At 40.9% G+C, this 14114-nt stretch overlaps 3 protein-coding genes across 3 annotated transcripts; 1 reads left to right on the forward strand and 2 right to left on the reverse strand.

Moving 5' to 3' along the window:
- Window positions 1-1335: 1335 nt before the first annotated feature.
- Window positions 1336-4290, reverse strand: LOC112902084. Its single transcript, XM_025970997.1, has 7 exons — window positions 4163-4290; window positions 3768-4027; window positions 3463-3675; window positions 3273-3365; window positions 2669-2773; window positions 2230-2569; window positions 1336-2140 (listed from the first exon to the last, which is right to left on the reverse strand). The coding sequence occupies exons 2-7, from the start codon at window positions 3981-3983 to the stop codon at window positions 2118-2120; spliced, it is 990 nt and encodes a 329-aa protein (XP_025826782.1). The 5' UTR covers window positions 3984-4027; window positions 4163-4290; the 3' UTR covers window positions 1336-2117.
- Window positions 4291-4307: 17 nt separating this feature from the next.
- Window positions 4308-5113, reverse strand: LOC112903710. The gene is made up of 3 exons (XM_025972937.1): window positions 4858-5113; window positions 4445-4647; window positions 4308-4340 (listed from the first exon to the last, which is right to left on the reverse strand). The coding sequence occupies exons 1-3, from the start codon at window positions 5108-5110 to the stop codon at window positions 4308-4310; spliced, it is 489 nt and encodes a 162-aa protein (XP_025828722.1). The 5' UTR covers window positions 5111-5113.
- Window positions 5114-6510: 1397 nt separating this feature from the next.
- LOC112903043 lies at window positions 6511-8352 on the forward strand. The gene is made up of 4 exons (XM_025972249.1): window positions 6511-6908; window positions 7008-7347; window positions 7437-7489; window positions 8070-8352. Exons 1-3 carry the CDS (start codon window positions 6783-6785, stop codon window positions 7457-7459), a joined length of 489 nt encoding a protein of 162 aa, XP_025828034.1. The 5' UTR covers window positions 6511-6782; the 3' UTR covers window positions 7460-7489; window positions 8070-8352.
- The last annotated feature ends 5762 nt before the right edge of the window (window positions 8353-14114 follow it).

Here is a 14114-nt window from a genome sequence, read left to right on the forward strand (position 1 = left end):
AGGGTTGTTCCGAAGCAACCGTTTACCTTTCATTCCAACTCGTGGATCAGAGCCACCACAAGCGACTGCAGGACCATACGCACTTCCAAAGTGCAGGACGTACGTCTGTAGCGCGACTACAAAACCCGTACTCCTGGTTGCCCTTGCAACACGTATTCCCACACGTCGAACATAAGTAACCAGAAGAAGCAAGACAAGTGCTGGGAGGTATGTCCACTACTCGGGCCGATTGGCTATTAGGCTTACCGCTTACCATATTTCGCGGCATGTGGTTAGTACTTTCAAACGCTTAACCACCGCTACCACACGCTGTGACCTTATCCAATTCAACAACACAGACGGGGTACCACCTCAACCATGATACCTCATAAAACTCCCGTCCGGCATCCTTATAGTGATAATAGGAATGTAAACATTACAACTCCTATATCGCGCGAGTGACAGGAAATCACTCGACTTCTACCGGTCCTATTAGCATAGCAGCTAGTCGGACTCAAGTGCTAGTATCCATCACATTGGTTCCTAGGAGAATGCAACTAGGGTTTCAAGCAATTCCTAAGAACTCAATGCATAGAATACGTAAATAGGTATAGATTGCAGTGTAATAAAATAGTGGGTTATGTCCGGGGCTTGCCTTCTTGTGTAGGATTGGGGGCAAAAGGATCAAGGTCTTCCGAACCTTGGTTCGGAGCTTTACACTACAAGAAATGTGACATTGTATGACGCTATATATATGTCACAGAAAGTCATTTTTATGTCACAAGTTAGCTTCTATGACGCTACGGTGACGAAAAATAATATGTCACAGAAGGTGCGTCACTAAGCACTTTCAGTGATGTTTTCGTAAAGAAACGTCATAAACTTTAGTGACGATCCGTAATACGTCATAACATTTGTGACGATTTAAAACGTCATAATATGTAATCAGAATGTCATAATTAAATGAATATGGTGTTGCCATATGGCGCATGACATGTCACAGTTGAGGTGGCAGCTTATGTGGCAGCTGATGTGGCAACAAAATTGTGACAAATTTAATCGTCATAATTACTAGTGGGCTTTGTATATATGGATTAGTTAGTACACATATTTTTATATTTCAGCCCATTAAAGGCCCACTATAAGTTGAGTCAAGATCTACTTTAATATAGCCCATTAATAAGCTAATTTAATTCAACGTATTGAAAGAAAACACAATCATCATACCATCACAAATGAGACCAATTTGTAATAATCAATCCATTGTAATACATTAGCAAACTGGTTCAAATATTATGCAATTCAAACTTTTACAGCAATAAACATCCATGGTGCTCAACAGCTAAGCACTACAAGTATTCATTCAAAAGTTGACTTAAGGATTACAAATTCATTGCCAACAGCCAAATATATCTCAAAAACTGACTCAATTCCATGTCACAACGACGACTTCATGTTGCCACGCAAACTACTTGAATCGTGTCCAAAAGAAGCCCCATGGTGCTGCAAAATGATTGCTTCTATGCAACCTGAAAACACATGTATTAATCAGAATAAAATAAGTATCAAGTGAATTGTATATATCAGTCCGAAGCTATAGGAGAAAAATGTTCCACTCAGGTCCATACTCATTGTATAAAACTGCAGCTTATTTCTACACTCGGCATGCATTATCAATCAAGATAGTACTATATATTGCGGCTGTCCTTAATAGTGCCACAGGTATCATCACGATAATATCAACGAATAGTTCAGCATTGCATTATAGAGCTGGACACACAAAATCGACAAGTTTAAGCTGAACCTTATAGAGCTGGACAGAGAAAAGGAGGTAATGAAATGCCAGCTATAAGTGGCCAGGAATTGACAAGTGACGCCATTCATTTCCCCACAAATCATTAAGTGCATAACCAACAGATCACACTCATCATGCATGTATGTAGAGTTGTACCCCCTTCCCAAACTCACACAAACAGCATGTAACAAACCGATCAAATTCAACACAAAGAAAATTATAAGACAACGTCTAAGGAAATCATCATTCTCAACCACTTCATAAACAGCTAAGAGTCATACACAATTGTAAGGAGGTAACAAATCTTACATACCAATTTGCCTTTGCTCTATGCATCATAGCTTTAGTTTGTTCCATTGAACCCACCTGTACAATCAAGGAATGGAACACGTGATGAAATGAGCGCACACTTGAAACCATCTAGCTATAAGAAAGAGCAAAGAATATGAATATACCAGCACTAAAGGAAATTAGTTGACGAAGCAAAGCATTTGTCTCAGCTGATGACTTCTTGAAGTCGTCAATTTCTTGCGACTGTTCATCTGTTTTTGATGTCAAAGCGTCAACTACTTGACGGAGTCCTGCTGATTCTTGTGTCTTAGCATCTAGTTCAAACTGAAGACGTTCAACGTGACAAGAAACATCAATTCTGGATTTTTTCCGAGATACTTTCTTAAGACCCAAATTTTCAAGAAAGGTGCTATTCTTGGATAGAACTTGAGAGACAGCTTCAATACAAGTCTTCTGCTGCTCTCCATTTTCTATAGATTCATCAATAATTGATTCCATATCAACCTTGTAATAAATAAATAGGAAATCAGTTATAGCACCTAGCAATTATCTCAAGCACATAGAAGTAAACAGCCTACAAAAATCACAAGATTCAGAACTTACAATAGCTTGCTTTACTTGCTCACTGAAATCTCTTTTCCTGCTGCAATGCATTTCCTTAAAGAGGTCAATTGCAGTGGGCGTTGAATCTTTAAATCTTTCTTGTTTCTGAAATAGTGAGGAATCCATTTGAATATATAAGCTTAAATCAAATTAAGTCCTAATACAGGTTATGTAGGCCCCTATCAACAATACTATATTCTCCCTAACTCTCCAAATCTCATACATCACATACACACGCACAATAATTCTGGGCAGATCACTTTGCCCACTTTGGATCACATAATGTTCAGGTTTCAGCACATACACACGCACAATAGTTAGAAGTAATAACCAGCTACACACATAACATATTTTTCAGGTATGAGCACATACACACGCACAAGTTTTAGAAGTAATAACCAGCTACACAGAGCTGCTGCTAGCAGAAACAAAATTGACTACTACTGCAGCTGGCTACTGCTATCTACTACCTTTGACCTCTACTACTTACTATTTAGAGAAATATAAAACATACTAAATTACTGATGCCAACCTCCAATGTCAAGACGCAACAAAGTCACACAAGGATTACTTCTAACAGGTCATGCATTAACAAGTTTCTTACCGCAACATAAGCTTGTGCCTCGTAGCACCGTGAACCTGTGCGCTGCTGATATTGGACGCACTCATGATTAATTTTGTTTTTTGCACACTTCTCCTATACTTAGTAGAATTGTGTTAGGTTATGTTAGTAGACAAATGCACACTTATCCTATACAAAACAGAAATTAAATCATGATTTTTCATAGCAATACCTTGTGTTCTTCCTTTGACCACATGGCCACCAATTCAAGCCATTGTGCATCACTCATGCAAGCCACTGGTGATGTTCTCGGCACCTGATCTTGTGATAACCCATTGAAGTACTTCAATTTTAAGTTATACCTCCTTTGACGTTGTCCACCCTTTAACAAGTCAATACATGCATCTTTCACTGCCTTGTTGTCAGTGTCCATGTTAAATTGTCCCTAACAAACAAATACAGAAAATACATTAGTGACTAAGAATACTAAGGAGAAAATGATACTTATTGTGCAATTCAATTCTTTAAGTGACTTACAGCAACTTTGCCAATATAGTTATCCATTTCAAGATCATTCTTCTTGTAATGCTTCCAATGAGGAAAGATTGGTACATGTTGTCTAAGTACAATTCCAGCCTCTGACGCAAGCTTTGCCGCTTGGAGTGGTACCGCCGGCCTTCTCTTCCCTTCAGAAACATGGATACATATTTTGCTTCCTAACCCTCTGGTTATCCTATCTAAATCTTTCCCCATACTTCTTCCTCTTCGTACTTGCTCTGTAACTTCAACCAATTCATCTAGCAAGATTACAAAAGCAAGTGTCAAATAAAAATGCTATAATCTATCCTTGCATGATAACTTAGTACTTACTAATAAGATATAAAGTTTATAGGTATCAAAGTTACATAAAACATGTCTATATTATCACTTGCCTTCATCAGCAGTAGGGTTCAAATTCTCAGTTTGTACAGTTGCTAATGCTTCTTCTGTTGAGGCGGTTAAGCTTATGGTGGCAGCAGAATTCTGTCTAGTGACTCTACGCTCCAATTGCAACCTAGGTGGTCTCACCCTTTTTGATCATCGTGTTCCTTGAGAAGATACTTTGACACTTTGGTAGATTAGAGGAATATATAATCAGTAAAATTATAAATGGAAATCAATACGAGTTGATATCCATTACAGAAACATTGTAGTGTACAGAAGACAAACTATACCTTGCTGATCACTTCATCATCATCCTCAAGCCCCTCATTGTCATGTGGACTGTACTCGGATCCTGATTTTTGAGGACCATCATCCTCCACATTTGCACTTACATTCTTAAGTAGTGATGCCAATTGACCGATCCCAAGTCTTTGAAATATTTGGTTGTTCCTCATAATATGTTGAGCTCTTTCCTTCTCATATTCAGAAAAGCCTTTACTAGAAACAAAAATGTAATACTACTATTTATCAACAACCATAAAAGACAGGACCCCATCACAATAATCTGCTCGACCAACCCTCGAAGAGGTAATGAAAGTACACAATCTGACCAGCCAGCACCCACGCGAGCACACGAGAACCCTCCCTAATAGACCCGACAGGAAGCAAAAGGTCGATGGAGGGGAGATGCTAGAGAAATCACCTGCAGGCTGCCTTGGACGTGCAGCTATTGTCCTCCCTGGTGGATTCTTGGTCACCATCTCGCCAAGGGTTAGGGTTGAGTGCGCGGGATTGGAGTTGGTGGTGGGGGGCGGGTTGTCTGGCATCTCACCACGATTGGCATCATCCCTCCGCCCTGGTGCCTCCTTCCCTGGAGGCATGAGTGCTTGCCCTGCTGGCTCCTTCCCTGGAGGCATGGGTGCTCGCCCTGGTGCCTGCTTCTTCCCTGGAGGCATGAGCACTCTACCTGAGTTGCTCAGCCCTGCACCCTGGCTAGAAAGGAAGAAGGACTTGGTGGCGGCTGAAAAGAGGGAGGGTGGAGCTGAAGGGATATGAGCTAGGGTTTGCCAAGGTCCAGCCTTTTATATCCTCTGTAAATTTGGGCCCAATACAGAGGAATGAGCGCCAAAATTATGGGCGCCAGAATTTAGAAACCTTGGCGCCAACATTTTGCTTGCAGCATATTACTCACTTTACTTACTATATATGTTAATTTAAATTAACAACTGAACTTTACTACATAATAAATTAAATTATAAATATGTCTAAATTTTTTTGAATTAGATGAGCAGGAAAAATTGTGGTTCAAAATATCAAACGTTGTGTATTTGGAAACAAAGGGAGTATAAGTCTTAAACTGCCTAAAGAGGGCTTGATCGAGTCTAGTCTCGTGTGAACTGAGTTAAATATATGGTGGTCAAATACACGTGAGAAGGTTACTCTCAAATGGCTAAAGATCATTGGGACAAGTAGACTTATTAACTGAGTTTTACACGCAAAAAGAAGATTTAGCTTACATTTCTTAACACTACGCCAAAACAGCAAATAGTAGACTAATGCGAGACCCGCCTCGCATTTGGCTCCCAGGGAAGCCTGTGTGAAGCCAAGGCGAGACGCGCCGTGAGGCGCGTCTTGCATTTTGGTAATCTAAGACGCGTGTGAGGCGCGTCTCAGATTACTTTTTAATCTGCGACGCGGTAATGCGGGACGCGACCCCTGCTCGTCTAGCATTTTGCGTAGGGCGCGTCTCAGATTAGGGCTTCTGGCGTAGCGTCTCAATGTATGCACTGATATAAGACTGACTCCAATCCACGAGCCAAAAGGCGAGGCAAATGCATATTGCCTTCCCTCGCGCACTATAGCAGCAGCCATCCAACTCCAACCGAGCATGCATACCGGTTATGCAAAATGACTTCGAGGAGAGAGAGAGTGCAAAATGCAGGCTCCCCACCGTGATGCAAAACACTTCCGTACAAATGGTCAGTCCACGGGAGAGTTGGACGTCGTTCGTCTTCCCGGGAGAGAGAGGAGATTGGAAATGACTGAGTTCAGTCATTCAGAAGGAATGACTGAGTTCGGATCGGAATGACTGAGTCATTCAGTCATTCCATCTTTTAGCTTCAGTCACTCAGAAGGAATGACTGAGTTTAGATCGGAAATGACTGAGTCATTCAGACATTCCATCTTTTAGCTTCAGTCATTCAGAAAGAATGACTGAGTTCAGATCGGAAATGACTGAGTTCAGATCGGACCAGTACGAGTTCAGTTCAGTCATTCAGAAGGAATGACTGAGTTCAGTAGCCAGCTGCAGTAGTAGTCAATTTTGTTTCTGCTAGCAGCAGCTCTGTGTAGCTGGTTATTACTTCTAAAACTTGTGCGTGTGTATGTGCTCATACCTGAAAAATATGTTATGTGTGTAGCTGGTTATTACTTCTAACTATTGTGCGTGTGTATGTGCTGAAACCTGAACATTATGTGATCCAAAGTGGGCAAAGTGATCTGCCCAGAATTATTGTGCGTGTGTATGTGATGTATGAGATTTGGAGAGTTAGGGAGAATATAGTATTGTTGATAGGGGCCTACATAACCTGTATTAGGACTTAATTTGATTTAAGCTTATATATTCAAATGGATTCCTCACTATTTCAGAAACAAGAAAGATTTAAAGATTCAACGCCCACTGCAATTGACCTCTTTAAGGAAATGCATTGCAGCAGGAAAAGAGATTTCAGTGAGCAAGTAAAGCAAGCTATTGTAAGTTCTGAATCTTGTGATTTTTGTAGGCTGTTTACTTCTATGTGCTTGAGATAATTGCTAGGTGCTATAACTGATTTCCTATTTATTTATTACAAGGTTGATATGGAATCAATTATTGATGAATCTATAGAAAATGGAGAGCAGCAGAAGACTTGTATTGAAGCTGTCTCTCAAGTTCTATCCAAGAATAGCACCTTTCTTGAAAATTTGGGTCTTAAGAAAGTATCTCGGAAAAAATCCAGAATTGATGTTTCTTGTCACGTTGAACGTCTTCAGTTTGAACTAGATGCTAAGACACAAGAATCAGCAGGACTCCGTCAAGTAGTTGACGCTTTGACATCAAAAACAGATGAACAGTCGCAAGAAATTGACGACTTCAAGAAGTCATCAGCTGAGACAAATGCTTTGCTTCGTCAACTAATTTCCTTTAGTGCTGGTATATTCATATTCTTTGCTCTTTCTTATAGCTAGATGGTTTCAAGTGTGCGCTCATTTCATCACGTGTTCCATTCCTTGATTGTACAGGTGGGTTCAATGGAACAAACTAAAGCTATGATGCATAGAGCAAAGGCAAATTGGTATGTAAGATTTGTTACCTCCTTACAATTGTGTATGACTCTTAGCTGTTTATGAAGTGGTTGAGAATGATGATTTCCTTAGACGTTGTCTTATAATTTTCTTTATGTTGAATTTGATCGGTTTGTTACATGCTGTTTGTGTGAGTTTGGGAAGGGGGTACAACTCTACATACATGCATGATGAGTGTGATCTGTTGGTTATGCACTTAATGATTTGTGGGGAAATGAATGGCGTCACTTGTCAATTCCTGGCCACTTATAGCTGGCATTTCATTACCTCCTTTTCTCTGTCCAGCTCTATAAGGTTCAGCTTAAACTTGTCGATTTTGTGTGTCCAGCTCTATAATGCAATGCTGAACTATTCGTTGATATTATCGTGATGATACCTGTGGCACTATTAAGGACAGCCGCAATATATAGTACTATCTTGATTGATAATGCATGCCGAGTGTAGAAATAAGCTGCAGTTTTATACAATGAGTATGGACCTGAGTGGAACATTTTTCTCCTATAGCTTCGGACTGATATATACAATTCACTTGATACTTATTTTATTCTGATTAATACATGTGTTTTCAGGTTGCATAGAAGCAATCATTTTGCAGCACCATGGGGCTTCTTTTGGACACGATTCAAGTAGTTTGCGTGGCAACATGAAGTCGTCGTTGTGACATGGAATTGAGTCAGTTTTTGAGATATATTTGGCTGTTGGCAATGAATTTGTAATCCTTAAGTCAACTTTTGAATGAATACTTGTAATGCTTAGCTGTTGAGCACCATGGATGTTTATTGCTGTAAAAGTTTGAATTGCATAATATTTGAACCAGTTTGCTAATGTATTACAATGGATTGATTATTACAAATTGGTCTCATTTGTGATGGTATGATGATTGTGTTTTCTTTCAATACGTTGAATTAAATTAGCTTATTAATGGGCTATATTAAAGTAGATCTTGACTCAACTTATAGTGGGCCTTTAATGGGCTGAAATATAAAAATATGTGTACTAACTAATCCATATATACAAAGCCCACTAGTAATTATGACGATTAAATTTGTCACAATTTTGTTGCCACATCAGCTGCCACATAAGCTGCCACCTCAACTGTGACATGTCATGCGCCATATGGCAACACCATATTCATTTAATTATGACATTCTGATTACATATTATGACGTTTTAAATCGTCACAAATGTTATGACGTATTACGGATCGTCACTAAAGTTTATGACGTTTCTTTATGAAAACATCACTGAAAGTGCTTAGTGACGCACCTTCTGTGACATATTATTTTTCGTCACCGTAGCGTCATAGAAGCTAACTTGTGACATAAAAATAACTTTCTGTGACATATATATAGCGTCATACAATGTCACATTTCTTGTAGTGCATGGATTGAATCATATCCAAGTCCCAATGCACGGATGAGTTTCTTTGCTGCAGCATATGATTCGGGAAGAGAGCACTCTGGGAATGCTGATACTAACAACTTTAAGATTCCATTGAATGCAGCATTGCTTATCTTATAAAATGACTTGATATGAAGTAATTTCACCACGAATGAGAATCTTGAGGTACTTGAACCTGGGTAAAGTTCTTGCTTCATCTCTTCCAATATGACCCTAAACATAGATTTTTGTCCCCCATCTTCTGCTGCGAACAACTCATGTACCATATCAGGTAATCTATCATCAGGGTCATACTCTTCAACCTCATCTATACAAGCATCCTCATTTAAACCGGTATTATCATCTACATGGACTGAAAATTCATTTGTTCTGGCATCTAACAAAGATTCACCATGATGTATCCACTGAGTGTACGTGCTAGCCATCCCATTAAGATATAGATGATCCTCCACTAGTCCTTTATGTCCAGGAATCCGATTCAAACACCTCCGACAAGGACACAATATCTCTTCACTCTCATGAAATTTCTCCGAAACAAAATTCATGAAATCCTTCACCCCATCAAGATGGGCCTTGCTAAACAGCCTACTATTTATCCAAGATTTATCCATCTGCCCAAGTTGAAATAAAACAATGATTACAAACTATTTTCTGCACAGAATATAAACATGACAGCAATATATTCCAAAATAAAAGGCAACACCTTCCTCAAAAACTATTTCTTTTGTGGAACTAATTTTTTGTACAATACAAGGATGTGATTAATCGATGTAGCATAATTCATCTATGCATCCCTTCCTTGCAAGGCACCAAATCAATTGTAAAATAAACAGATAAAATGCAAGGCACCACATCGAACTAATGGTGATGACTTAAACACACATAGCAGGCATGACTTACTAGCAGTCCGTAGGAGCACTAGAGGCGCGAAGAAGTAGCAGTGGTCGGTCGGTCCGTCGTTGCGGAGGTGCGAAGAGGGAGCCGGTGGCCTGGAGGACAGGGTAGGCGGGGAGAGGGCGCCGGGGGCGTGGAGGACAGAGGAGGCGAGGATAAGCCACCGGCAGCCTGGAGGACAGGGAAGGCGGCGACAGATGGCGCAGGCAGCCTGGAGGACAGGGGAGAGGACGTTGGCAGCCCGGAGGATAGGGGAGAGAGTGCCAGCAGCCTGCAGGACAGTGGAGAGGACGACGGCAGCATGGAGGATAGGGGAGAGGGCGCCGCAGCCGGCGGAGGTCGCGTGCAGAGCTCGTATGGAAGACAGGCACCCGGAGCTCCGATTCAGATTTCAGATGTGTCTTTTGATCTAGCTTTTGCAATTGATATATAAACTTAATTCTTCTTAAGATAACCAAGCTTTTGATCTAGCTTTCGCAATTGATATATAAACTTAATTCTTCTTAAGATAACCAAGCAGAGAGTCAGCTGACTGGTTAGAGTGGGTGGTGTCCACACATGTGGTCTCAGGTTCGATTCCTGGCCCTGGCGTCTCGCAACTTTTTTTTGCATATTACCCACGCAGGTTCAATGCAACAATCACCTAGCAATAATGGGACCCACTGTGTACACATGGCATTAATGAAGTCCAACTCAGCAAGAAATGTGACGATACATGTAATTGTCATAAAAAAACGTAACAATTTTAAAATCAGTTAGTTTATGACATTTTGATCAAATAGTTAATGACGTATACTTTTTTACGTCACAACCCAAAATGATTCGTCATAAACAGAGTTAGTTTGTGACAAATATTACATCGTCACTAGCAAAAATGTCATAGAAAGTCACATTTCTTGTAGTGTTAGTTAGATTCTCGACGGTGTCTCCGGGATCTTCAGGTGTTTCCTCGGCTTGGTCCGCGATCAACTCGTAGTCACCGTCGGCGAGAATAAACGGTTCTATATGATATGCAAAAATATAGGGTTAGGAAATGCATATATTTTTTTTGTTTTATTTCACAACAAGGTTACAATCTAAATAGTTGACATACATAAAATACCATAAACTTAGGATATAAAAAGGAAGTTTAGTTTTGGGTTAATGTTCATGTTTGAATTATGATTACAATATCAAAATTATTGAAATAGGAGCCAAAATATTTGAATTTGAATATCAATTTCAAAATTAGATTTATACTTTTGACAAAAAGAAATATAAAGTCTTGAAAATTTAGTTAGACATTGGTTATTTACACATCAGATCATGGTAAAAAAAATCTAGCTAAAATAAATTTAAAGAACACATTTACTTAAATTCATAACATTTCAAATTGAAATGCCCAAGTTCAAAAGAACTCAAACTACAAAACATTGCTGGTTTGAAAACTTTCACCACAGCCTACACATAACTTAAGGAGGCTACAAACCAAAAATTGCAAGCAATCAAGCCATCATGTGAAAGTTGTGCACCTTTTACCCTTTTACTTTGAATTTAAAATAGATCCAAAACTATTTGGTTTCATAGCAAACTTTATTAACAAAGGCTGTAGGGTTTGAAATCTAGTTTCCAACAAAATTTATTTGACATTTTTTGGAATTTCCTACGAATTTCTATGAATTTTACAAAACAGAATCACTACTCACATAAAATAACAAAAACCCTTTACACCGAAGTCCCTGGGCAGAACTATTCCTATGAGTCTACTCCTTTGCACAAAACCCCCTAGACTCCTATCTCTTCTAACCCGCAGTCCTTCCCCCGTCAAGGCAGAGGCACGGTGTTGACCGGCTTGCTCCGGCGACGGCGAGCGCCGGTAGTGAGGATAGAGGGGCGGGGGAGCACCAAAGGCTCCTTGCGCACCTGAGCTAGCTTGGAATCGAGGAGGGACGGCTCGGAGTGGTGACGCGACGGAGGCCTGCGGCCGGCGGCGAGGTGGATCGGTGGGGGCAGTACTCCAGTGCCCTTGGATGACGGTGGAGCGGTCGGGAAGCTGCCTGGGGATGTAGTGGAGCTCAAGCCGGGGTCAAATTGGGTTAGGAGAGGTCGGAAGAGGGAGCTTCACGGTGAGGCCGAGGCGGCGGCGGCGGCGCTTCGTCGGGAACTAAGTTCCGACCGGAATTGAGGAGCTCTAAGGGGTTGGCGAGTATCAGCAGGGCACGGGAAAGCTACTACGGGGGTCAATGGGTGCGATGAGCGCTCGGTGAGGGCTGCCCACTGCGACCCGCACTTCACCGGAGAGGAGAAAGAGGCGGCGGAGGGAAAAGAGCTAACAGCGGGTGTGGCAAAGGGGAAAAGAGTGCAAATGAACTCTCTACATTCTCCTGGTCACGTTGAGTAGAAGAAGGGAGACAGAGGGATAAGCGTGGGGGCGTGGAAACGGCGGCGACGACGTGGCGGCCGGTGAACCGCTCGGGTCATCGTGGCGCGCGCGCAGGGGTGCAGCAGAGAGAGGGGAGCAGGGCGAGGATAGGAGGACGACGACGCGTGGAGAGAGGGCAGCATGAGGTGGACGGCGGCGACTGCAAGGCGGCGGCCAGGGGAGGCGCTCTGTCGCCGGTGCCAGTGCGGAAGCAGGGGAGCAGAAGGGGTGCAGAGGAAGAAGAAGGGAGGGAAAGGATCCAGGGACCCGTTTGCAAAATTTAAAAGTTACAGGGACCCTGCAGTAATCCAATTTTTCCCTCGAATCTAGGGGTTTTCTGAGAAAAAGTCCAACATCAAAGTTGTAGGGTTTTTCAAACTCTACATATTTTCCTTAAGGTTCAACTTCAAAAACTCAAAGTTTGCAACCGTATAAATTGAATTTTAAGCAAGTTAAAATTTAAATCACCCCTGTCCTTACCAAATGAGATTTTAATCAAAATTTTGATATGTTTGGAAATATTCATGAAAGGTCATGATGACAAGCAATTTTACAAAGAAGTCCTCTAGTAAGCATGAAAATTACTTTTACTTCTCAACTTTTTGCACAAAAGACCCTATATCCTAGATTTATTTACACATAGGCCCTTGTCCTTACTTAAGGGCTTATTTGATCATATCCAAGCACACACTTTGCACATAAGGACTTATAATGCATGAAAATTTTCAAAAACACCCCTAGCTCTTATTACAACCCTTAACAACCATGTCTAATTCACCCAGGGTTTAGTATTTATGAATCTTATTACCTGGATGTCACAGATCCATAACCCGGAATATGAAGGGAATGGTTGTGAGTTAGGATCCCTTGCAAGGTTATGAAACTCGATTCAGAATCGTCCGTTTCTCGCGGAAATTGAGACTACTTGCCCCTTCTGCCACATAGAGTAAGAACTGCAACTATTATGGATAATCTTGATGAATGATAATCTCTACATTGCTTGATGTAGTATAGGTGCTTACTTAGAATGGATAATCTACTAGAATTTGAAAGCTAAAACTTGAAAGTAGATCATACTCTTTTTTGCTTTTCAGCAAAAGAAACCAGAACCACTCAAAACTTCATGGTCTAGCTTTGGGCTTGTATACCCGAGTTTCCGGTTAAGTCTTGCTGAGTATTAGTATACTCAAACTTGCTAGTTTAATTTTCAGGTATGGCCTACGAACCCCGAACGGCAAGTCCCGCATGCCCTTTTGATGTATCCTTTGGCTGGTCCGTGGAATGGGACCCGTCCCCGGCTGGCAATGACCCTTCGGAATGACATCATGCTTTGGGCTGGGCATGGTGCCAACCTTACGACGTGTAGTCGCGTTTGTTTAATTTATTTTCCGCTGCAACTAGGGCAAGCTGTTTAGCTTGCTTACTTAAACAATGGTTTGTATAACTTTACTTTAAGTTTGAACATGGTTTGCAATAATGTTTATCTTCTGTAAATTAAAGGTTGTGAGCTAGTGTAATATTGTGCGATTGTGAACTCGCCTTCGTGCGAGGTAAACCTATTTCGATCCTGCAGAACCGTGGTTGAATCGGGCGGTGACCCGACAAACCCAAGGATTGTTCCGTTTGAAGTGCGTTGAGTTAGTATTACTTGCGTAGTGATGACTAGTGTAACACTTAGGTAACTAGAATTTGAAACACTAGATCTTAAGTGTACATGTGTGATCTTGTTTATGTGTGTTCAAATTGAAGTACAAAGAGAAAAAGGGTATTTATGTAATTTTGAAAAATATGGGCCTTTTAGTAATAATTGGGTAAGAATGGGAGGTAGCATCAAAACCTTGGAAAAATATGACACTAGGTGTCAAATTTATATCATATAGGAAAGAAAGTACAATAGATATGTTAAATCCTAAGAAAAA

The sequence above is a fragment of the Panicum hallii genome, chromosome 8, assembly GCF_002211085.1.
Source record: "Panicum hallii strain FIL2 chromosome 8, PHallii_v3.1, whole genome shotgun sequence".
Classification (NCBI taxonomy): Eukaryota; Viridiplantae; Streptophyta; class Magnoliopsida; order Poales; family Poaceae; genus Panicum; species Panicum hallii.